The 25162-nt window shown below is 43.8% G+C and overlaps 1 protein-coding gene across 8 annotated transcripts in view; it reads left to right on the plus strand.

The window, feature by feature from the left end:
• DCUN1D4 (defective in cullin neddylation 1 domain containing 4) overlaps positions 1–25162 on the plus strand; it is a 79815-nt gene that overhangs the window by 47982 nt on the left and 6671 nt on the right. For 7 of the 8 annotated variants that reach the window (XM_032334275.1, XM_032334276.1, XM_032334274.1 and 4 more), the window contains 3 exons: positions 3356–3426; positions 7615–7706; positions 14491–14599. In XM_032334275.1, the coding sequence (XP_032190166.1) occupies positions 3356–3426; positions 7615–7706; positions 14491–14599 (272 nt within the window). Of the gene's footprint in view, positions 1–3355; positions 3427–7614; positions 7707–14490; positions 14600–24616; positions 24673–25162 lie in introns of all 8 variants that reach the window. The other variant, XR_004283454.1, reaches the window with a different exon arrangement.

Genomic DNA, 25162 nt, shown 5'->3' on the forward strand with positions numbered 1-25162 from the left:
GGCAGAGCGTGCAGCCTGTCAGGTGGTAAAATGCTGAATGTGTTTTCATTTGAGTGAAGAGAGATAAGAGTGCTCACCCCTGGCGATGCTTATTTGCCCAAGTTTTGGAAATGATGAGCCAGTGCTGTTAGACAAGAGATGGAAAGAATGGGGAACAAGTCATTGGAAAGGAGCAGGCAAACACGAACATTGGCTGGAGATGAAATGATCAGATTCTCCCTGGAAAGCCACAGAGAATTTCATGGACGAACAGAAACAGCAAATAAACATGGACCTATTCCATGCCTGTGGAATTCTATAAGCAACTTATTTTGGGAAGGCTACTTAAAGGACTGTTTGATAAATGATTGTCTCTGAGGAGTAGGGAAGGGTTGGAGGGGAAACTTGCTTTCTAATTTTTTTTCACTTTCACTTTGACATGAACTTTGGTATTGTGTGTGTGTGTGTGTGTGTGTGTGTGTGTGTGTGTGTTAATGTAGGGAAACATAACCGGATTAAAATGCAGTTCTTTTATTCAGATAATAACTTTTATTATTGTCTTATTGTTTAAGTATTATTTAAAGATTTCAGTATTTAAATTTTTGTTTGAACAAGAACTTTCCCCCCAGTCATCAAGATAAGTAAATTAGGACTATGTAGAAAAACCTGTAAAATAAAAGGAGAAAAAAAGAAAATCCCTGAAAAGGGGAACAGATTTGAATGTGTGAAACAAAACATTTTGTAACAAAACAGCACATTTGTGATGCAAAGGAGAGTAACAACATGCAGAGAAAGTATTTGCAGCGGCCAGTAACTTGGGTTACAAGGGAAAGGCCTGGGTTTGACTTGCGGGGAGCCAAGGCTTCGAAGCAGGGAAATGACATAAGACTTTCCAACAAGCCCTCTAGGTGATTTCAATATTCATTTTATGTTGAGGACAGCAACCTTATACATTTATTGTTGTTTATTTTTTTTAAGTTTTTTTTTTTTTTTTTTTTTTAAATAATCTCTACATCCAACGTAGCGCTTAGACCACAGCCCCAAGATCGAGCGAGCGTCTCATGCTCTGTGGATCCTGTCCCCCTAGGTGCCTCTGTATATCATTATTTTGTGTTGAAATTACTCCTGGCTGGCTCGGGTGGTTAAGCAGGCAACTCTTGATCTCCGGATTGTGAGTTCAAGCCCACGTTGGGTGTACAGATTACTTTAAAAAAAAAAAAAAAAAGGAATTACTCCTATGCTCTGTCTTCCTTCCTGGAGGGCAGGGCCCATGTTTTCTCCGTCTTTAGCAAAGGTCCACCGTGTGTCAGGTCAATGTTACCTGGATGAAACAGAGCTATGAAGATGGTGGGATTCTGCAGGGCTTGCTCGATCTAGGGGGCTGTGCAGAGATTGTAGAGCGACTCCTGTATTCCACTCTTCACTCATTCATTCAGTACGCTTTCTAAAAGCACCTGCTCCGTGCCAGGTGGGGTGCTGAGGGTCCCCTGGAAATACAGGAACTCTTACTTTGGAGGAATCCTGAGGGAAAGACACAGGAGCCAGGACTTAACGCAGATGGGCCGCATGTGGGAAGATGCTCCTGGAGTGGCGGGGTCACAGAGGACTGCCCCTCCCAGTCTCTGCAGGGGGGCGTGGGGGGGGAGTGGAGGACTCCCTGTCTGGTTTCAGTCTTCAGGACTGAACAAGCCGGCCAGCTGACGCTGGGAAGGGGGAGAGGAGGACGAGCTGAGGCCACAGAGAACAGTCTGGTGTTAGGTGTGTGGCAGGACGTGTGTGCGGAGCAAACCACAGGTAAGTGTTTCTGCGGCTCAGTTTTTATTCATTGAGGACTGCTTATTGATTCATTTCTTTCTAAGAAACTTGAGCTGAAGGTGGAGAGATGGGAGGCTGAAGAGGAAGGGAGGCTCTACATCGTAGAGAACCTTACGGGATATGCCGAACTTTGGACCTCATCCTCGGGGCGTGGGGAGCCACTGAAGGGCGTGAAGCCAGCATGGGGTTATGTCTGGGATGGCTCCTTTAGGTGGCTGTGCGCAGGGTGGGTCCGGGGGTGCGGGGCTGTGGAATTCAGGAGATCCCAAGGAGACTGCTGTGGTCATCTGCGTGGGAGAATAAAGCCTGAACAGGCTAGTACAGGATAGGAGCCCCTTAGAAATATTTGGAAGGCAAAATTGGCATTGCACCTGCTAGTTGACCGGACATGGAGCGTGTAGAAGAAGGGAGAAGTCCAGGATGACTCCCAGGTTTCTGTTTTCTGGTGGGGCCACCAGCTGAGAGGGACTACAGGAGGATGAGCAGGTGTGGCATGGAGAGATGATCTGGTCAGTGAGGTGGTGGCTGAAAATGAAATGCAGGAGGTGGCTCAGGGCAGAAGATGAGTTCAGCTGTGGCCGTCCGACAGGACGTGGTAGACAGTCCCAAGCTAAGTGGGAAAGCGTGGACCCGAGAGCTTGAGCGCCCTTGCAACTTCCTTGGCAGAGGTATAGAATGGACTAGGAAAGCCTTCAAGATGGAACTCTACACGTCAAATTTAACAAGTTGAGAGAAAGCAAAGGAACCCATGAAGAGGCCAAAAGAGAAGGAGGAGGAAAACCAGATGAGAGAGGGTACTTCCAGAAGCTGTGGGAGGAGGCAAACTTTGTGAAGAAAGAACTCCAGAGTTTCAGATAGCACGGGGAGGTCAGATAAAAACCGGCTGTCTGTTAGATTTGGCAGTGACGGTGTCGTTGGTGACCTTGGCAAGAAGCGTTTCAGTAGAGAGAGAGGAGCAGAAACTAAATTGCAGTGGTTGAAGAATGAATGGGAGATAAAGTAGAGATAGAACATGTAGGCAGTTCTTTTAGGAGGAAACAAAGCTGAAGCCAGAGTGGGAAGAAAGAGGCTTTATTGCCTTATCAAGAACAGAAAGACTGCTTGCTTTTCTCCTACGGAAGAGAAGCAATTATGTTATTTCCCAGTTAATTTTGTAAAGAATGTTATGTGGTTCCTGTTGGGTTTCCGGAGATTATTGTATATATTGAAATTATGACCAAAATAAGATAGAGCTGTGAGCTCCTTGAAAGAGAAGGAGTTGAACTCAGGTAGCCTTATCTTGAGATGCAAATTATGTGTAGCCTGTGTCCTCAGGTTGGAAGACGTGGCAATAAACTGACTTAAATCATTGTGCAGAGCCGAATTCTTTTAAAAGTAATGGAAATTCCAGAATATTTTATAGTTTATACTTGGTGACTTCTTTTTTTCAGAAAGGATTATGGCCTGTAAGTGTTACTTGATTTTAGTTTCCTTTAATCATATTTTAACTGTATAACACTACTATAGGAGTAATAGTGTACCTGGTAAGATTAAATTTATATAAGGTTTCATTTCATCACAGGTACTGATGATGTCGTAGGCCCTGAAGGCATGGAGAAATTCTGTGAAGACATTGGTGTCGAACCAGAAAATGTAAGTGTAGCCTATTAAGGTAGGCAAATCAGTTGACTATTTTCTTACCTCTTTTATCCCTTGACAAATAAAACAACAGTAAAAACGTAACGGTGTGTGTTAGTTTTATGAAGCAATCTAGGCAACAAGTTCCAATCTAATTTGATTTCTAAGCAAAATTTTTTCGTTGCAGTTGGTATGGTGGGACTGGTTAGTCATTTTTTTCTTGTTTACGTTCTTGTATCTGAAAGTCCTGGTTATAATAAAGTAATTAGGCTAGATGTTTAAAAAGTGGTATGGGCCTGTGTGCCTTCAGTGGGAGATCAGTTGGGAGACTGAGTCACAGTCTATCTGTCCCCCTCTGTAGGCGTTCCAGCCCAATGTAGAGTTTGTCCAGATCTTTGAATAATTAATTATTCATCAGGGTTTTGAGTAGGTTGTAATGATCAAGAATTTTTTGTAGCTTTTCCACTTCTGATCAGATTTAACACAGGGATTACTTTTTAGTATATAAAGGCCCTAAATATGTCCTTAAAAAATTTAATTAGAAGTTACTTTATACACTTAATTATTTTTTCTTAATTCTTATCATCATGGTATTGTTGAACATTTTTTCCTGTTCCTACATCATCTCTCTTACACTAAAATGAAAAACGATACTCATACAAGTGTCCTGGCTCATTAACCATGCAGTCTAATATTGCATTAGCCTCCGATTTAACAAATATGTCTTAGCTCCTAAATGAATTTATGATCTAGAAGAGATCTCAAGAGATCATCCCTCTCATTCTCTTCTTGGCAAGATTGCTGGTGCCCATGCTCTTAAAGACAACTGGAAATGAAGACTTAACACTTTTTCTTAAAACTTTTCTTTATCCTTAACATTTCTATGCCTCTGTCCTCCCCCAACTCCCCCCAACACTTTACTTTTTCTAAAGAGCTTTTAGCTCATTACATGGATTTCTGTCCTTATATTTGTTATTTTAATGTGATCTAGTTCAGGGATCTTAATAAATTACTCAGCCTGCTCTAAAGGTTTAGGGACAGCAGGGCCAATACAGAGTATTTGCTTGATGAGGCCCATAGACTACTAGTCATAGACACAGAAAAGAATATTTCACCAGCTTTATGAAGGAAATTTCCTGATGGTGACTGGGTCGAGGTTGGCAGAGTGTTTTCTGGACTGAATGGTAAGAGGGATAAGAGTGAGTTGGGCCCGAGAAGGCCTGTTGGGGAAGAGGGAGTGCTGCCCTTGATTCTGGTTCTTCAAATAGCTGTACTCAGTTACAGAGAGCTACTGTTAGTATCCTTCTGTGGAGCAGTGATGAGGCCTTTAGTTCTCGATTTCTGTAGGAAAAGAAATAGTCTTGAAATGTGAAATCACACTGAAGCCTAGGAGACCGAATTCAGAATATTATCCTAAAATATTTATTAGCGTGCTTCAGTTCTAAGACACCAATAGAAGTTATGTTTTATATCATCACTAAGAAAGGAAAACATGTTGCTAAGTAAACTGATATGCATCAGTTGTGAACACGTCCCAATATCAGAAGTGTTAACATTTGAAAAATAAGTGATGAGATTTTTTTTTAAAGGTTTGTCTGCTCTGTTGACTTAGCACTTGAAAACACCTTAAAAGTAGGTTGTAGGGCACCTGGGTGGCTCAGTCATTAAGTGTCTGTCTTCGGCTCAGGTCCCAGGGTTCTGAGATCGAGCCCCACATTGGGGCTCAGTGGGAAGCAATAAATAATGAATAAAATCTTAAAAAAAAAAAAAAATACAGGTTGTAAAGCCCTCTCCTTGCCTGAGACTTACAGCTTATAAAATTTAAGCAGGCTCGTAAAATTCAAATGTGCTGTCATTTACTAAGGCAACAACAAAATCCTTTAAGTAATTAGCATCCTGATTAGCTACCATAAGAAAAAGTCCATTTTGTGTAAAGAAATACTCATCGCAAATATCGACTTGGCTTTTTAGCCACATTTCTTGCATATTTGTGTGTGTGTGTATGTTTCTGTGTCCTAATCGTTGTTTTAACTTAACAAGTGTTTATGTGAACTTTAAATCTCTTCAGTAGAAGATTGAGTATACATATTATGTGAGAAGATACCAAGTTTGAATTAGAAAATGTGGGTCATTTCACCTAGGTAAATTGATATGCCAGAGTCAAAATTCCAAGAAAAGCTAAGGGTTAGGGAGAGATCCACTACTGTGTATATATTTGGAAGAACGTGTAAGCTTTTTTTGGGAAGTTCTTCTGAGTAGCCTCCTGGTCTCTTAAGTTAAAATTTTTTAACCTGTTAAGCAATGGTATTTTGTGATGATACGCGTGGTATGTGGAAATATTGGTTTACTAATCAGTTCTAGCAATCTACCTAGTAATCTAGATTTTTTAATCTAAGAAACGTAGTAACTTTAAAAATTGACATGTATTGATTTAATTGAGATTTGGTGCAAGGGCTTAGAGAATCAGTTCTCACAGATAATAATTTCCAAGGTGGAAATTTCACCATAAAGTCAGCATGAAGAGAAAGCTTTTCATTAATCTTGCAGTTAGAAATTAGATAAAACTGGACATTTTTAATCTACAAACTAGCTTGTTGGAGAACAAAAGGACAGACTTGCTGCATCTCCTAAATACTATTGTTCTCAAGTACTTAATGTGTGTGTTGGCTCTCAGAGGCTAATTAAATCATCTCAAGTGATTTCTAATTGACTGCTTGCCTTACTTTTTTCCTGTTATGTCATCCTCTTACCACCATCACTGTCGGACCCAGTGGAGCCATTTGGCTGGTGGCTTGATGTTTGGGGAAGTTCTTCTGGTAGCTGAAATGAAGCCTTCGAGTCCTGTGTAAAGAAATCAGATTAACTGCCAAACATGGAACATGTTAGTCCCTGGCCAACATTTGCAGAAACATCTGTTTTCTTCCCATTGTTTTTGCTGTTCTTACAACAGGCAGACAGGTAGCCATTTGTCAGTGTATAGCCCCAGTTCAGGACTTGGGTGTCCCTTAGGTATGGCCAACTGTCCAGAGAGAACCAGCCCCACAGAGTGGTGGGGTGGTCCTAGCAAATCCCCATCCCTCTTCTTTACCTGTCTAGGGATGACCTCCTTTCCTTTTCAGTTACTCCTCGTCTTATGTTGGGTCTTTGAGGTAGACGAGATGGGAAGGCTTCCTCCTCTTCCACACTCATGGATGGGCAGGGTCAGCTCTGTCGCTGTGCAGATCCCTGGATAGTTAGAAGCTGGACATCCCTTTGAAACATTGGCTTCATACCTTCAGGCATTCATTAAGCTCACCATCAGGAGCTGTGGGCCGTCTTTTCTCTAAAGCTGCTAAGTGATAAGCTGTGCCGTAAACAAGAGTTTTTGCGGTTCCTGATACCGCGTTTCCGAGGGTTCCCTAGAAGCCAGAGCAGTGCCACACTGAGAAGTGATTGGGCTGGGCCACTCAGCCTGTGCTCGGTCCAGGCACCATGCGTTTTCAAGCGGAATGTTGGGCTCCTCTCAGATAATTTTCCTCCAGTCTATACAGTTAAATTCAAAAACATTATTATGTGTCTGTGATAAAACTCCATTACTATATGACCCATCACCCGCCTTTTTATTTTTGTAGCCTGCTGCTCTGCACCTGCTCTTTTCACTTAGTAAACCTTGGAGATTGTTCCCCATTTCTGCTGATGGCTCTACTTCATGTGTCTTAATGGTGGCATAGTATTTCTTTGTGCAGAAAGCATTCAACAAGGAAGTATTTAATTAGGCCCTTATTAATAGATGTGTGGTGGTTCTCAGGCTTTTGATACTGTAAGTAATACTGCAGAAAATATTGTTGAATAATAACATCTTTGTATACATGTATCTGTAAGGTAACTTTCCGTAAGTGGAGTTGCTGGGTCAGTATCTGGTTTTAATTTTGGTAAATATTGCGGAATTGCGCTCTGGAGTGGTTAATGGCTTTACACTTGCACTGTCATGCATTGTAACAGTTCATGTTCCTCCCAGCCTTTGTCAACAGACGGATGATCAAACTTTTTTTAAGATGTTTTCCAAACTAGAACGCATCTTTGAAGTTACCCTGTTCATATTTCAGTGACTAAACTACCATAAACACAGGCATCTGGAAAGTTGTTGATATGTTTTAATTCCTCAGATCTGTCATTCTGATTTGATTGGTTGTTCTAATTTTTTGTTTGTTTGTTTTTATACAGGTAGTTATGCTTGTCCTAGCTTGGAAATTGGATGCACAAAACATGGGTTATTTCACTCTGCAGGAATGGTTGAAAGGAATGACTTCTCTACAGTAAGTCCCGAGGCTGCCCTGGGAGTGGATTTGTGGGGGAGGCCTCCATGCACTTCCCAGCTGGCTGTTTCTAAGGGAGGTTAGGGAGCCCGGGCTGGGTGACTGGAGGAAGCCAGGTGATCTGGCAGACTTCATCTGTGGCCGTAGGTGTAAAGACCAAATCCCATTTTTACCTGGTGAAGAGGACATTATGCATGAATTTAAATTAAAATTTGTATGGAATGTATATTGTTTATTTTAGTATTCTTCTAGAGCAGATCTGCCCAATAGAAGCCTCTTCTCATAGATGTGAACCAGTGTGTCATTTTAAACTTTCTAATAGTTCCATTAATAAAGGTTAAAAGAAACAGGTAAAATCAATTTTAATATATTTTATTTAACTCCAGATATCCAAACTGTTAATATTCCAATGTATAATCAGTATTTTAAAAATTAATGAGCTGTTCTATTTTTCATATTAAATCTTCCAACTCTGGTGCATGTTTTACATTTCTGGTCCACCTCCGTTTGCATTAATTGCATCTGAAGAGCTCGGTGGCCACGTGTGTCTGGTTGCTGTCCTATCAGCACAGACTTAAAGCTTAAACAGTAAAGGCGTAATAGCATCCGGCTTTCAGGTAGGGGGAAGACTTTGACTTGAGTTTAACTTAGAAATGAAAATATTTGATATCTTCTATTTTATATATTCTGATGTTAGCTTTGGGGAAAAATGGAACTTCATTACGCTGGTAATTAAAAAGTGATAATAATGATTCTATTTGTATTACCTGAGCCAGAATAAGGGGAAAAAAAAAAACCCAGTGGTTTTATGAGTTCACTTTCCACGCATGCGTGTGTGTGTGTGAGTGAGGGAGAGCACACACTAAGAGTTTCATTCAAGGAAACAGTTGTTACCCTCTGCTGGGCACTGAAGGATACGGTTGGGACGGGTACGTAAATATTTCATGGTCCTAGAAGGTGAAGTGCTGATTCTAAACATGGTAACTTTGATCTTTTTTTTTTGCACTTCAACTTGGAATAATAGACTTTGATATTTATTGGATTGACATTGGAGTGGAAATGGTTTTATGGTTTTATTGAAACAATTTGGAACTTGCCAGCTTACTAGCGTCATACATTTGTTACTGGTAAAAATGCTGTCTTTGCACCTGGCTGTAGTAGTTGATTACGGTTTTCACAGCTGCCTGGTGAAGAAGACAGATCAGGCTTTCTCCTGCACATTTTACAAATGAGGAAACTGAGGCTAGGCAGGGGTACATGATAAAAGGGGCAGAAAGGAGAAGAAGGCCCCAGACTTCTGATTCTTAAGTCAACATTCTTCCTGTATCACCTATTGTCTGATGGCGAATGAGTTTTAGGTAAAAGTCAATAGCACGGCGCCTAGAGTTTGAGGGATTAAGTCCTCCGAAATCTCTTTTAAAAATTGTGTTTTTGGTGTTGGGCACATCTCCTTGACAGTTTTACATCTACTCACTTCCGTGGTTTCCTCGCTGTCTTTTTCTGCTGCCTTCCGAACACGGCACAGGATGGCTGCTCCATTATAAGGATCCTTGTCTTGATGATGGCATGGCCATATCAAGGTTTTATTTCATATCAAGGCTTCAGAGGAGGCACCATTCTTATTTTTCAGACACACTTTAATTTGTCTTAAGAGGGAGTGTAGAATATCCAATTTACGTCATTCTGGATTCTTCTTGCCGTTTGCCTTTACCAAAGAAAGTTACACAATGCCAAGCTTTTCCCATGTGGGGGCCACCTTCGCTGGGAAGTGCGCAGCTCCCTGGAGGAGGTGTGCATATGTTCAGGGGGTGCAGAGGGGGATTACAGGAACCCTGCTAGTCCTTCGTTGGGAGCCCTGGTTAACACTTGGTGTGACACACTTGGTGGCAGGTGTGTTCCTGTACGAAACTTGGTCCTTCCCATTTGGGGCGGAATGACAAGCCCGACCACTCAGGACACTGAGGAGCCTGCTTTCTTTCCTCCTTGTGCAGCTCTGAGACAGCTTTCCCCTTGACGAGGGAAGAGATAATTACTCGGAATAACCTCTAAGGTTCTTTATAGTTCAGAATTAGCATTTTCATCTTGTCAAGTTTTAAGAACCTCCACTCCCCCTCCCTCTGGCCTCCCTAGAGGCATCATTTGTTTAGCAAGTATTTGAATGGCCGGGTCGTGCCAAGCGCAGTGTTTCTACATCCTAGGGAAACAAAGTCCATGAACAAGACAGTCCGTTCAGGGCAGGGTTTCGGAAGCAAAGTTCAGGCAAAAGATCTAAAAGTAATAAGGCCACTTTTCTCTAGGCTTCTTGAATTGAGTAAGTACTGTGTTTATACGGTGTGCACGCCCAGTAAATATGGACAAGAAGTACATAAGGATGGAAACTAATCACTCATAGGCTGGAAAGACAGAAGGTGGTCCATCTTCTGAATTACTTGTTTTGTCTTCTGTTTTGGATTTTTTTTTTCTTTTTTGCTCTCTTTTAGTTTTATTAAACGTGCCTAGGGAAGTGTTTTGAACTCAAAGTGGAATTAAAATTATATGACAGTACCTGTATTTATAACAGTATATTTGATGAAAATGCTAAGCTTAAAAAAAAATGGTTACTGTACAGTGGGAATGTGCCAAAGACAGACAGCCCATGGGTTTTGGAACCAGAGGTTTGAATGAGCTCCGCCACTTCCTGGGTATCTCCGCCAGCGCCTCTCGAATCAGGAAGGGGGAGTGGTGCGCTGTGGTTCACACCTGAGCTCTCAGAACTCTGCCTGGCCCCACCGGGGCCTTGTTTCGTGAGTGTTGGAAGGAGTGACAGCAGCTGGTGGGGGACAGTCATTGCTAAGCTTTGTAGATCATTCTCAGTCAGAAGGCACAGCTCATTTCAGTCGACTCTTTGTTTGGCTTATCGCCTTATTGCAACATGTAGGCTTTAGGTTACCTCTGATGAATTAAGCTTATAGGGATGTTTACCCTAAACAGAACAAAACAGTGTCAGAGAGGTAGCTGACTCAGCATAGAGCTGATGAGGGGCCAGAAAAATACCTGTGGCTAAGTGAAGGGATAAAGGCCTTTCCCCAGGTAATAGAGAATTTACTTTTGGTTTCAGAACCTTTGAGGCTTATTGTTCCAGTTTCTGGTGCTTCTGAGTCTGTTACAGGAGCAAAATCACAAAAGAAACCATCCCACGATAAGTGCACATTTTGTTTTGGGAGGTGATGTCCCTGAGTGGAGTGGCATGGTCTGTCACTCTTGGGCTTGGGCCGATAGGAGTTTTCTCACTTGTGCTACAATGAAAAGCAGGGAAGATGGGCTGAAGATGTGACTGCTTTCTGGAAAGTCTCTGGTGGCTCGCTTCGGTACCCCAAATTGGTTTCTTCACAGGCCCTGCACGTGATCTTGTGGAGTGACCACTAGATGGCGATCTGTGGCTCAAACAGGGTCGCTCAGCGGCCTGTTCCCTGATGGGGGTCAGTCTAGAGACTGTGTGGCAGGACCCCCCCTTTTTAAAATTAAATTACATTAAATTAAATTAAATTTTATTTTATTTTATTTTTAATTTTATTTTTTCAGTGTCCCAAGATTCATTGTTTATGCACAACACCCAGCGCCCCATGTAATAGGTGCCCTCCTTAATACCTACCACCAGGCTCACGCATCCTCCTGACCCCCTCCCTTCCAAAACCCTCAGTTTGTTTCTCAGAGTCCACAGTCTCTCAAGGTTTGTCTCCCCCTCCGGTTTCCCCCAATTCACTTTTCCTTTCCTCTTCCCAATGTCCTCCGTATTATGAAACCATATGATAATTGACTCTCTCTGCTTGACTTCTTTCACTCAGCATAATCTCTTCCAGTCCCATCCATGTTGATACAAAAGTTGGGTATTCATCCTTTCTGATGGAGGCATAATATTCCATTGTATATATGGATTATGTCTTCTTTATCCATTCGTCCATTGAAGGGCATCTTGGCTCTTTCCACAGCTTGGTGATTGTGGCCATTGCTGCTGCGAACACTGGGGTACATATCAGGGCCCCTTTTTAAGCAGATTAAACCCTTTATTGATGATATTAGCCCTAAACCACATCACTGTCTTCGGTACATCCACAAAGTGAAAATTTTACTTCAGGCATTTTATGCTTTACACTCCAGACAGGAGCTCTGGGTGTCTTTCAAGCAGAAGGATGTCTTTGGCCGGGGTGGGGGCAGGACTCGCAGGCAGGCAACTGAGCTTCATTCACGTTTGGCCTTGTGGTCCTGCCTGAAGACTCGCAGCTCCTTCCTTTTCTGTTAGCTGTGCAGCCAGAGCTCTTGTCTAGATGAGTGGTCCCTGCCCTCGAATCTGCTGCAACAAACATCTTTCTTCTTCCTCTCATTGGGCAGGAGTCCCCTAAACCACCTGCCCATATCTGGCCGATGTCCTGTGGCTTTGGTCCTTCACCTGCCCTTCCTGTGAAGAGCAGAGGCCTCGGCCTTAAATGTTTGGGGTTAGCTGGTTGCTCTCCTCCTTGACCCTCCCCCATATTATTAATAAAATATTATTAGTTATGTATATATAAACAATAAAAAATCAAACCATACAGTAGAATGCCCAATGCAGAGATAGCTTGTTCCCCTCCTGTTTCCTAGACTCCCACTTACTGCTTTCTTGTATCACCTTTGAGCCACTGTTCACCCCACATTTGGGGTCTGACACTAGATCTATCTAGGCTAGCAACATCTTTTTTTTTTTTTTTTGTCTTCCCCAATCTTTCTCCATAGAGATCCAGAGTGGGCTTTTCAAGATGCAAGCCCAGTTATTGTGGTCTCTCCCATGGTGTAGAGGGTGGCTTCCATTTTTTTTTTCTAGCATTCAATTAAAAAAACAAAACAGTCTGGACCGCAAAACCCTTTACAGCCTGGCCCCACCTCCCTTTCACTTCCCCTCTTCATCTACCCTGTCTAGTCACAGTGGTTTCCTTTTCATCTTAACTTGGCATGCCCCCCTTCTGCCACTGGGCCTTTGCACGTGCTGTTCCTTTTATCTGAAAGACCCTCTCTGCTAAAAATATTTGGTGTCTGCTTTTAACTGTCAGCAAACATTTCAGTCCCTTCAAGAAGCCTTCTCTGACTTCTAAAATACTCTAATTGTTATCTTTTTTTTTTTTTTTTACTTTCTAAACAGGAAGAAATAGAGGACATTCTGAATTGTGGTAGATTCATAGAAATGAAGCATTTACTCTAATTTTTGGCTTTTAAATATTTTATTATCTCATTAGATTATGGGAACTGTTTTGTAGTTAGCTACAAAAAAGAAACCTTTAGAGATTTATTGCTAAAAATAGATCAGTGTGCTCTAGTATGAATCATATTTTAGTTTATCAAGTATGTAAAATGTTTACTTTGATAAGACTTATAGTATGCATTATTTATACTTAGTAAGAAGCACATCCAGCATTGAAAAGGTTAATATCACTGGTGGAAGTGGTGACTCTTGGTTCTCCTTTTTAAGGGCTAGATATTAGGAACAGAAAATCAGTTTGTAAAAATAGCCAATTAGTCTGCTTCCTTAGGAAAAATAAACCGTGTGTCATTTACCTGTAAAAAATGGGTTTTTATCACCAAAGCTTCCTGGAGAAATAGCTGATTTCAGGTCTAGGGTAGAGATAGTACAAAGTGAGCTAGGATGTCTTGTGCCAGAAGCAAGGACGTGCTCAGAGACTGACGGGGACATGTCAGAAGGACAGTGGCACCAGCTTGGAGGGGCTGCTGCCCAAATGAGGACAATTTGTGCATCACAAAGACGAAAGGCAATGCAAGATTATAACACTGAATAAAAAGCAAAAATCCTTAAGTCCAGAAGAGAAGAAAGGGGGTGAGTAGAACTTCTCTTTATAGAAGAGCTCCAGCCGGTAGTGTCACAGCAGGAGAGAGTCAGAAAAATCACCATTTCACATCTTCAAATTTGAAGTCGATTCAAGCAGGTGGGTGCTAAAGCCACCGGATGAAAGTTGTTGAGGAGAACAGGATTCAGTCTCAAGATAGCAGCCCATAAATTATATACCATTTCAGAGGAGGGAAAGTACCTGTTAGTGGAGAATCTGGGGGATGGTACTTAAATTGAATGAAGCAATTTAGAATCACTCACAATGGGCCAGACTGACATTAGGAGCTTCCCCATGGGACACAGGGAGAAGGATCTCATGGGCAGTGTTCTTACCATAAGTAGTTAGCTGAAGTATAATCCTAGGGAAATTATCTGACAAACTGGGATTCTGCAGAACGGCTTTTTTCTAAAATGGCATTGTCAAGAAAGACAGAAAAAGGCAGGACGTCCTTCTAGAGACTAAGGAGATGAACAGCTAAACGCAGTACATGAGCTTTGATTGGATCCTGGATCAAGAAAAAGCATCTATAAAGAAAATTGGGGGAACAGTTGGAAGTTTTGTATATGGATTGTACATTAGCTAAGAAAGTTGACATTGGTAAAATATTAAGAGTGATGATGGTATTCATACGTTTAGGATTGAAGCGTCGTAATGTTGGCCAGCTACTTTGAAGTAGTAGCTGGTACGGGAAAAAAGTGCCTGTATGTGAGAAGGTGCAAATCTGACAGTATTTGTTATGAACCTAGGGGATGGGTATGTGGGTGCCTGTTTACTGTCCTTTCCATTTTTCTGTACATTGGAAAATTTTTTAAGTCAAAAATGTGGGAAAAATAAGATTGTCATGAATGTGTTCTTTAGATATTCTGTTTTATGTAACGACCCAGTTAAGAAAAAAACTCAGGTTATAATTTGCCTTTATTCTGTTTTTCTAGATGTGATACAACAGAAAAACTCAGAAATACTTTGGAATACTTAAGATCATTATTAAATGATTCTACAAACTTTAAACTTATTTACAGATATGCATTTGACTTTGCACGGGTGAGTTCTCTGGAGCCTCTCCAGATGTTTCCCTCCCCCACCCCCTTTTCTTACTGCCTTTTGAGGTTTGTTTTTACATGCTGCAAGCAACAAAGTTGAGTAAGTTACTCCCAGGATGCTAGTTAGAACTTCTTTCTACATGTACGCTTTCTAAACTAACTGATTCTGGGCAAAAATGTAGCATGTTAGCAGAAAGCTGTGATGGCAGACCTTCAGTTGTTCTTGAGATTGGCTTAGAAGTCAATTACAAATGGGCATGCGGTAGACCGTTTTCTTAAATGTCTTTGAGACAGGCTTGGGAAAGCTTGTCATTCTGGTGAAACAGCAGACCTTCACCCATTGCGTTACCGGAGTAAACCACTCAGGTAGAATCCAGCTTCCCTCTGGGTGCTGTGTTGTGTTTGGGAATCGTTTGAAGTTTAGACCCAAGCGGATTCCAGTGAACGTGACTCAGACATAATTTCTAGTCATCGTGCTGAAAAGTGAGCAATCTTGTTTGTCACGTGGTGAGGCCCATCTGAGTGTGTGACCGTGGTTCTGCTGGAGTGAATGAAGTCTCGTTTTCTCAGCCGAGTCACCGTGGGTGGGGAGTCCCGAGGCTCGGGCTGGCGCTGTGTTCATTCACACACAGCCCACGGCCCATACGGTTATACTCTATTCAGGAACGGTGTTGCGGTCTCTGTTAGGCTTGTGCATTTGGTGGATTCAGGTGATGAGGCTTTCTTGATTGATTGGGTTTTAAAGCAGAGAGTTCAGGGACAGAGAACTCTTTTTTTTTTTTTTTTTTAAACATAATCACCATGCTGATCTTTTTCCCTTTTTACATGCGTTGACTCTGGTAGGTCAGCCCCAAGGGTTTACTTGACGGTAAATTCTGGTGCATCTGTAATAACACATTAGTAGTTCTCTAGCATGGCCTCATTTGTGAATTTTTCCATTTCTATAACCTACCAATAAAATCACAACACATCAAAGTTTATGTTAGAAATGATATGGTGCAGCTCAGACACAGTGTTGTACTAAATGGCATTTGTGAAGTTGTACATGGGAGTTATTTGCCTGATGCTTTTAGAATAGCTACATGGTTTTTAGGATTAACCATTTGATTACATGAGACCGGTTTCCTCCCAGAGTCCACTGTTCTTACTGTATGGGCGAAGTGTGTTTCAAAGCATTATAGCTTCTCACCAAAATAAGCCGTTTTCTAGCTTTTCTGTTTGGGGGTCAGAGATTGCCACGCACCCACTGCTTTAGCCCCGAGTTCCATTTTACTCCTCGCCCCGGCTTGCCGCATCCGTGGCCCATCAGTGTGGCCTGTCAGTGTGGCCTGTCGCAGAAGCCCCCTTTGCTGGCCTCTTCCTTGGTGCTTCCACCACAGCCTCACCACTCGAGGCCCTAGTTACTCCAGGCCTGCGCCGCCACAGTCACCTTGTTTCCACATCCTGTCACTTCTCATCCAGCATCCCGTCAGGAGGGTGTCCCTCGTCTGCCTTCAGCCCCAGGGTCACCGGGCCACCTTCCGGCTCTGCAGAGCCTTCCTTCCGCCCCCTGGGCCTTCAGGGTATGTCGTGCTTCGCCATGTGTTCGGTGTGGCTGTCCCGCAATACATGGTGTGTGACAAGCAGGGGTGGGTTCAGCCTCCTTCACAGAGGAGGGGAGTGGGCTGCGGAGAAGCAGAGACATTGCACCATGGTCGCGCCGTCCATCAGCAGTAGATCCGGACTCAAACCCAGGTTCCGGTCCCACGTCCAGGCCATGGGTACCTCGGGTTTCCTTTCTCATGGGACACATGTGTTGTGACGTCCAGCCTACTGTTTGCTGAATCTGCTCTGGCCTTTCTGCTTCCTGCCTTTCGTCATCGGGCCCCCCGCCCGGAGCCCTGCTTGCGCTCCCACAGCTCTCTGCCGCGTCGGGCTTCTGGGCCCAGCCACCCGCATCCCCTTGTCCCCTTGCCCACAGCCTCCCCTGCCCTCACACCCTCGGGTCCTGCCCCCGCCCACCACTGCTGCCTCCTCCAGCGCGGCTGTGGGGTTTGGGCACGGGCCTGCCCTGTCTCGGACGCAGCCAGGAAGTCGGCATTTTCCTTCCTTGCATCCCCAGTAGCAGCCAGCAGAGATCCTTCCTTTACTGAGCGCTGCCAGTGAACTCATCTTACTGGTAGGTAAGATGAGTAACTGCCGCCCATATTAGTCCTCACCAGACACACTCAGCTGGGCCGAAATACGCTCTGAGATGGCTTTGTCATTGGACCCTTCGGTTCGGTTTGCGTCACCGCATCCGCCATTTTGAGGTGTTGTACGTGTTTTCGTTGGCATTCGGTTCAAGATATTCTCCATTTTCCCTTGTGATTTCTTCTTTGACACGTTGGTTATTTAGAAACGTGTCGTTGGTGTTATTTTCCACGTATTTAGGGCTTTCCAGGTAATCCTCGCGGTGATCCCTGGTTGAATTCTGTTGTGGTCAGAGCACACACAGCACGTGTCATTTCAGTTCACCACACGCGTGGAGACTTGGTCTGCGGTCCAGAACGCAACCTGCCGTGATGAATGTGTTTTTGTGTAAAACGCATAAAGAGTGGGTACCCGCAGCTGTTGGGTGAAGTGTTTTAGGACGGTCAGTTAGGTCGCGCGGGTTGATAGTGTTGTTCCGGTCTTCTCTGTCCTTCCCGTTGCCTGCCTTCTGGGTGGTGTCCGTTGCCGAGAGAGGAGCACTGAACTCTCCAGCCTTAGTCCTCCTGTCGTTTTCCTCACGTGTTCTGAAGTGCAGACATTAGGTGTACATACAGTTCATATGGTTACAGATTTTTAAAGCATTGATCCTTTAGCATCATGAAATGTCTCTTTATCTCCAGTAATGTTCCTTGTTCGGAAATTTACTTTGTCTGATACAGATACAGCCGTTCCTACTTTCTTTTGATTAAAGTCTGCAGGATCTGTTTTTTTCCACCCTTTTACTTTAAACCCATTCGTGTCTTTATGTTTAAAGTGGGTTTCTTACAGGTAGGATATAGTTTCCTATGGATAACATATAGACAGTCTGAAAATACCCTCTCGAGATGCTTAAACCATGTACATTTAATGTAATTATCGGTATGGTTAAACTTACGTGTCCTATAGTATTTTTTTCCCTGTTTGTCTCATCTGTTTGTTCCTTTTTCCCCTTTATCATGATTTCTTGGATTGAGGTATTTTTTTTAAATGGTCCCATTTTAATCATTCCATTCCAGCATTGCCTTAATAGCTGCCTCTCTGTTTCATTTTTCTTGTGGTTGCTCTAGGCTTGATGTATACATCTTTATATTTTCACAATCTACAAATAATATTTTACCACTTTATGTATAATGCAAGAACCTTTACAATAGCAGACTTTCCTTTTGCCCTCCCATACTCTCTGCTACTGCTGTGGGACATTGTACTTACTTGTACCATAAATTTCACAGTATATTGTCTTAGTCTGTTCAGGCTACTATAACAAGATACCAGAGACTAAGTAGCTTATTAAGTAACAGAAATCTGTTTCTTACAGTTCTGGAGGCTGGGAAGGCCAGGGTCAAGGTGCCAGCAGGTTAGGTCTCTGGTGGTTGCCTGAAGCCTGATCTTGGATGGCTCTCTGCTGTACCCTCACGTGGCAGAGGGGAAGAGGGAGTTCTCTGGGGTCTCCTTTTAGAATGGCATTCACCTCCAGCCTCATGACCTAACCACCTCTCAAAGGCCACATCTCCTAATACCCATGACCTTGGGGGTTAGGATTTCAACATACAAATTCAGGGGGAGCCACAAACATCAGACCATAGCATACATTGTTATCACTTTTGCTTTAAATAGACAAAGATATCTTTTATGAGCCATGTCTGTGCTCTTTGACGTAGATCCACATTTCTTCCTGGTATTCTTTGCCTTCTGCCTAAAAAATTCCCTTTAACATTCCTCATAGTACAGACTTTCCGGCGGTGAGTTCTCTAAAGTTAATTTGCCTTCGATACAGGAGGTGCTTCTCTGGATAAAAGATTAGAGATTGACTCTTAATATTCTTTAAATGATCTCTTTCCCTTGTCTTCTGTCTTAAATAGTTTCCGATGATAAGTCTGATGTTCATTTTTCCGTTGAACATAGTGTCTTGTTTTGTAGCTGGTTTTATTCATTTTCCCTCCTTTCTGGCGAGTAGATTACGATAGGCCCTGGCATAATTTTCCTTCTGTTCATTCTGGTTAGGGTTTGTTCACTTTTTGAATGTGTGGACTTACAGTTTGTATTACGTTGGGAAAATTGTCAGCTATTATTTCTTCAGCATTTTTTCTGTTCCCCCTTTCTGTCTTTCTGGGTCAGGAGTTAACACCTGTGTTAGAAGCTTGATTTTTGTTCCACAAGCCAAGTGATTCCATGTTCAGTTTTGGGGTCTCCCCTTACCCTTTGTAATATTTCTTATGATGCCTGCTAATACTGATTTTTTTCTTCTTCAGTGTCTAATTCTGCTGTTAATCCTGGCCTGTATATTTATCATTTTAGGTGCTGTATTTTTCAGCTGGAGAAGTTCCATCTGAGCCTTTTTTATATCCATTTCTCTCCTCGTTATGTGATAATATCTTCTACCTTCTTGAACATCTAGAACATGTTTATGACAGGTGTTTTAAAAACTCTGTTTCCTGGTACCATCACGTCTCTCGTTTTTACGTATCTTTCTATTCCTTAATTTTTGTCTTGATTGTGATCATATTTGACAAGTTCTCTGCATTCCTAGTAGTTTTTGTTTTTTTGGCTTTTGATTGGATGCCAGGTGTTATTGGTTCCTGAGTTTTGCTGTATTCCTTTAAATAAGATTGAGCTTAAGCATTTTCCTGGTGTACAGTTATAGTTCCTTGGAACCAGACTGGTCCTATGAAAGTCCTGGTCTGGAGCAACCTTCAGTTTTGGGATGACTCAACCCCACTGGTAAGTCTCTTTTGAGGATTCTACCCAAGGCCATGTGTATTAGATCTTTCCACTGTAGCTGGTGGGAACACAGGGTTTTCCCCAGCCCTGCGGAGGTCTGGGACTTTCTTCTTACTCCTTTTCAGTGAGTGGTTGCTGCCTTCCCTGCACTCAGTCTCTTCTCGCACTTGCACAGATAAGTCCTTGGCCAATGACTAGGGGAGACACTCTATGGATTTCCAGATACCTCTCTGTGTAGGCCCCCACCTTGCTGGTATTTTGTCCCACAAATCATAATCACCTTTGCCTCCTTGAACTATAGCCTCTGTCCTTTCCAACTCAGCAAGAACCCCTGGGCTTGGTTTGGCTTCTTCCTCCTGTGTTCTGGGTTGGAACCTGCCTCAGAACAATGAGCGGGTATCACCCTAGGCCTTCCGTCCTATCTCCTTCTAGCGGTCATGGTCCTGTGCTGCCTGTTGTCCATCGTGTGACAGCCATCATTTCAGATAATTGGTCCAGTTTCCCAGTCTTTCAAAGTGAGAGGGGAAATCTGATTTCTCTAACTTCATCTTGGTTGGGAAAAGTCCATCTCCTCTTTTTGCCCTCTAATATTTATTTTTTCCTTACTAAGAAAGAACTCCTAGAGGTAATAACATATAATTAACACAGCAGACCTTTTAAAACCAAACTTTTAACAGAAATTAAGCTTTCTTATTGTTTCAGTATCCTAAGTATTCGCTATTATAAATAACAATGGTTTATGTTAAATACTTCCAATATACTTTAATATATGAGGAAAGAAGCTATGATACAGTACCAGAAGATGGCAAGATGACCTCTTTGACACCACCAAGATTACATAGCCCTATGAATGTGATGTTTTTTTTCCCTCACTTTCAAACTTGTAGCCAATTAAAAATAGTGGTTTGTTGTCATTATTTTTCTAACTTAATTTTTGACTTGAACTTATTTTTATAGTCTCATGGATGTCTTAGAATTGTGAAACTTTAGAGCTGAAAGAAACCACAAGAGACCATGTGGTCCAGTGTTGTCATTATGCAGATGTTGAGACTGGAAGCCAGAGAGGAGGGAACAGCACGGGGCTCTCGCAGAGCCCCGCTGCCTTCCCTGACTTCACACTGTCCCCATCTTGTGGTGTCTTGGTGGAGGAAGATGGTGGAACACACACATTCAGGGGTTGAAATGGCCAATTCTTTCATACAAGTGGGCATTTTTGCAGAAGGGTTCCCCCCCCAAATGTAAATATTACTACATAAACAAGTATCATTATATGGACTCATTTAAAATAAAACAGCCATTTTTTCTTGATTCGTTTCTTTTTTTAAGGATCTAGTGAGAATAAGATTGGACGAATGGAATGAGGTAAAAGACTAAGTATAGTAATTTGTGTTGATCTGGGAAGAGTTATTAAATATGTTACATTTGGTTTTTCCCATTTTCTATGGCAGAGGCAGGTAGCCAGCTGCGGTCACGGGTCCGGCCCGGAACAGAAAGGAGAGAGAGGGGACGTGGGGGGCCTCCTAGAGTGCAGGAGATGATCCGGATGGACAGACCGAGGGCAGGAAGAGGAGGTGGGAGGGGCCACCGCTGGAGGCAGGGAGGCCTTCCGTTGAGGCGCCGGGAAGAGCGGGCAAGTTCTCTGGCGGGAGTTCTTGACCCCGCACTCCTGGAGGTCCAGCTTGAAGAAGTGGAACCGGAGGGCTCCACGGAGGCAGAAGAGCCCGAGCGCCCCTTCCTGGGAGGCGCGGTCGCGGGCTTAGTGGGCGGCAGGCTGCTCCCGGCGCAGGCGGGGCGCTCCCGGCGGCTGGTGCGGTGCTCCCCGCGGCTGGTGCGGTGCTCCCCGCGGCGGTCCCCGGCGGCGCGCGCTTTGCGGGGGGCGGGCCCCAGCACCTGGGTGGGATGGCAGAGGTCACACGTCTCCCTCTAAGTGAAACGGCAGCTGAGTCATTTCCCTGCAAACCAGCAACGCAGAAGCTGCTAAGGAGCATTTCGCAGGCCTGGCGCAGCGGCCCGTGTCGGCAGAGAGTTGGGCCCGACGCTGACGCCGACCGAGTCCGCTGCGATCTCGGAGCCGCTGGTCTTCTCTCCTCGCGTGGGTCGGTCTCGGGGCGTCAGCGGCGCAGTCGCCTCGTTTCCCTGTCTACGCCCCCGCGGCACACAGCCGCCCGCCATCCTTCCACTTTCTTCTCCTGCTCTTCATTGTGAATTCGGAAGAAAACGGGGTAGACCCCGGGGAGGATGAAAGTAGGCAGGAGGGGCGGTGCGCTCACCCCCGCTTCCTTACCCTGGGCATCGGGTCCGCGGGGCAGACCGGTTGCTCAGCCGCATCGGTCCGCGGGGCAGACGCGGTTGCTCAGCGGCATCGGGTCCGCGGGGCAGACCGGTTGCTCAGCCGCATCGGTCCGCGGGGCAGACGCGGTTGCTCAGCGGCATCGGTCCGCGGGGCAGACGCGGTTGCTCAGCCGCATGGGTCAGCGGGGCAGACGCGGTTGCTCAGCGGCATCGGTCCACGGGGCAGACGGGTTGCTCAGCCGCATGGGTCAGCGGGGCAGACGCGGTTGCTCAGCCGCATCGGTCCGCGGGGCGGACGCGGTTGCTCAGCCGCATGGGTCAGCGGGGCGGACGCGGTTGCTCAGCCGCTAGCTGTAAAGCTGATGCGACTTCGCTGCCTCTGAACCGTTCTCAGGGAGGTGCTGTGCTACTCACGGAAGAGCTCGGGCGTGGACTTCACCGACTGGTTGACGACGGTCTTTCAGCTCCCCGTGCCTCAGTTTCCTTATTTATAAAGTGGGGGTTATAATAGCCCCTGTCCTGACAGAGTCGTTGTATTAAATGTGTTTCAGTATAAGGCGCCTTTCACAGCTTTTGGTGCAGTTGAAGTAGTCCTTAAATTACCCTATAGAATTAGGAACAGTTGTTCAATTATTCTACACTGACATGGTTTAGGTTGTCTGCAAAGCTCAAGTTCCAAATAATGACTTGTTTTCCAAGAGTAGTGCTTACAGTCAGGGAATCTGTGCCAAGTAAAATGACAAGGAAAGACTGTTGGCAGATTTTTTTTTCTTTTGTTTTAAAGGAAGTGTCAATAGTTTAGCTTAATTAAGTAATTGTTTTGCAAACATTGTTATCTTAATGAATGCTGGGTAAGTTCTAAGAGCAAAACTATTTCACTTTTCCCAGTGGAAGGGCACTCTTGGGTTTTTTGACATTTTGCTTGTTTTTTCACATGCATTAAAAAAAAAAAAAGACTCCCACTTGAAAAACTGATTTATTGTATTATCAGTTTCAAAAACAGAACCGTAGCAAAATTCGAGTTCTTTAGCGCTGTCTTTACCTTGCATTTGTTCCCTTAGGTAGCTGTGTTTAGGAGGACTGCGTTTTTGCTTTCTTTTTTATAATGCCAGTAGTGACTTAGAAGAATTGCAGGGCATGTGTCATAGGTCTTCAGTTTAGGCCTTTTGATTTCACGCACCAATTTCTGCCTTGGTATTTTCCATTTATGTTTGTGAGTTGTAGTCACTGTCGGTTTCTTGAGTTCACCTAGTCTCTCTTGAAAACAAGAGGGATTTTTTTTTAAGGTTTTTTTTTTCTTTATACTTTTAATAATTTGGGGCTCCCCTTTTCACATACAAGTTTTTTTTTTTTTAAGATTTTATTTATTTATTTGACAGAGATCACAAGTAGGCAGAGAAGCAGGCAGAGAGAGAGAGAGAGAGGAGGAAGCAGGCGCCCTTTTGTGCAGAGAGCCTGTTGTGGGGCTCGATTCCAGGACCCTGAGATCATGACCAGAGCCAAAGGCAGAGGCTTCAGCCCACTGAGCCACCCAGGCGCCCCATTTCACATACAAGTTTTAAGCTGTTAACACTGTGAAAATTGGAAATAGAGAATCTGGAAGTTGGGAACCTCTTGTACAGAATATCTAGATACCTAGGTGGTGACAGATTCATTTTGTAATACCGTATTTACATATTTAAATCGCTTTGTTTCTGTTATTGTTAAGTCATTTGAGCCATTTAAGAAAAAAAGTGCTTAATTTTCATATTTTACAAGAAGACCTATCCTGGAACAGTCTTACATAAACAAAGGTAATTTTTATGTATATATTGAATATATGTAAATAGGTACTGCAACTTTAAAAAATCAGACCTTGATAAACATCATCACTTTCTACATTCGCTGCTGTTAGACTTTAGCTTGAGGAATGCATTTAGTCCAGAGATGACACATAACTTCCTCAGATCTCCAGAGTACATTCCTTTGGTTTTACGGCTGCCCCATGAAGAGGCCCGATTCGTCTGTAACTGCGCTTTTAAAAATCTCTGTTTAAGGAAGACAGCAAGGCAGAATCTAGTTCTAGTTGTGTGTTGTAGGGAGTTAGTGTATCCTTGGTGTCTAGAACCTGTTTGGTTCCTATTATTACTTGAAAAATAAACTGCTTTTCTAAGCTGTTCTCCTAGACAATGGAAGTGCGTGCAAGAGATACCCCCACTTCTTGGGTCAGGAGTAGGGAGGAAGGAAAGTTTGGTTTCTTCTCCTTTAGCCTTGATGGGCCTTTGGGGGTGCTGACGGGCTCTTGACAAGACTGCCTCAAGGTCCTTTCTGCTTAGATTCTGACCTTGAGATGCAGAAATCTGTCCTTTGCTCCCTGGTTGCTCCAAGAGCAGAGGGTCATCAGGTCAGTGTTGACAAGGTACTATTCAAATTTCTCTCAAGGAGCTTCAGTATTTCTTTGTTGTACTCCTTGAATTTGTTAAGGTGATTTTTTTTTTCTTTTTTTAACTGCCCATGATGTCGATGGCTGCCTCATAGCATCCTAGAAGATTCTTTTCACTTCTGATTGGGAGCCCTTTTGCGGAGACGGCCATTAGGATCATTGTCTAGAACCCCCTGGGCGTGTCTCCAGTTTTGCTGGTTAGGAGATGTGTGCTGTGGGAGCTCTCAACCGTGCTGTTCCCAGGAACTTTGAGCGTTTCCATTCATGTTCATTTGCACTTAGTCTGTATCCCCCCCACTGGCAATGTTGGTTTTCAGCGAGATGCCACCGTTCAGACCGCGAGTGCGTCCATAATATCTTTCTCTTATTTGCTAGGCAGAAGATGGTGTTAGTGATTGCGAGCTGCCGGCTGGCACCCTTGCAGAGCAGGAGTAAGTGAGTGCTGTTCAGCTTCCGGTCCTGTGAGTCTGATGCCTTTCCTCCATGTTTTGGCATCACTGCCAAACACATGCATTGAAATTCCTTCATGATCATCAGTTTGTCAGATGATTATATTGTTGCAAAGAGTCTGTCCAGGTCCTTTGTATCTTTTTTTTTTTTTTTGTCACCTTAGTGTATGTCCATCGTGATGGGGACAGAGGCATTGATGTTGGAAGAAGGCACAACTGTATCGAGGCAAGACTAGCGACGTTAGGCGTAGTGAGCGATTACAAACTCCTCAGGGGGAGAGGGTGTGCAGGACACCGGTGGCCTCAGCCCTGTGCTACCTGAGCGGTTGTTCAGCAAATGAACTTTGGGCCCCGTCCCGTGGTGCCGCGTGTGTTTTCAACAGTTTGCTCGTTATTTTATTTTTTTGTGGATTGCTTTATAGTGTGGTGTGCTGTTGCTGTGTGCCACACCCGTGTTACAGGATAAGGGGAA

Source organism: Mustela erminea, chromosome 2, assembly GCF_009829155.1.
Source record: "Mustela erminea isolate mMusErm1 chromosome 2, mMusErm1.Pri, whole genome shotgun sequence".
NCBI lineage: Eukaryota > Metazoa > Chordata > Mammalia > Carnivora > Mustelidae > Mustela > Mustela erminea.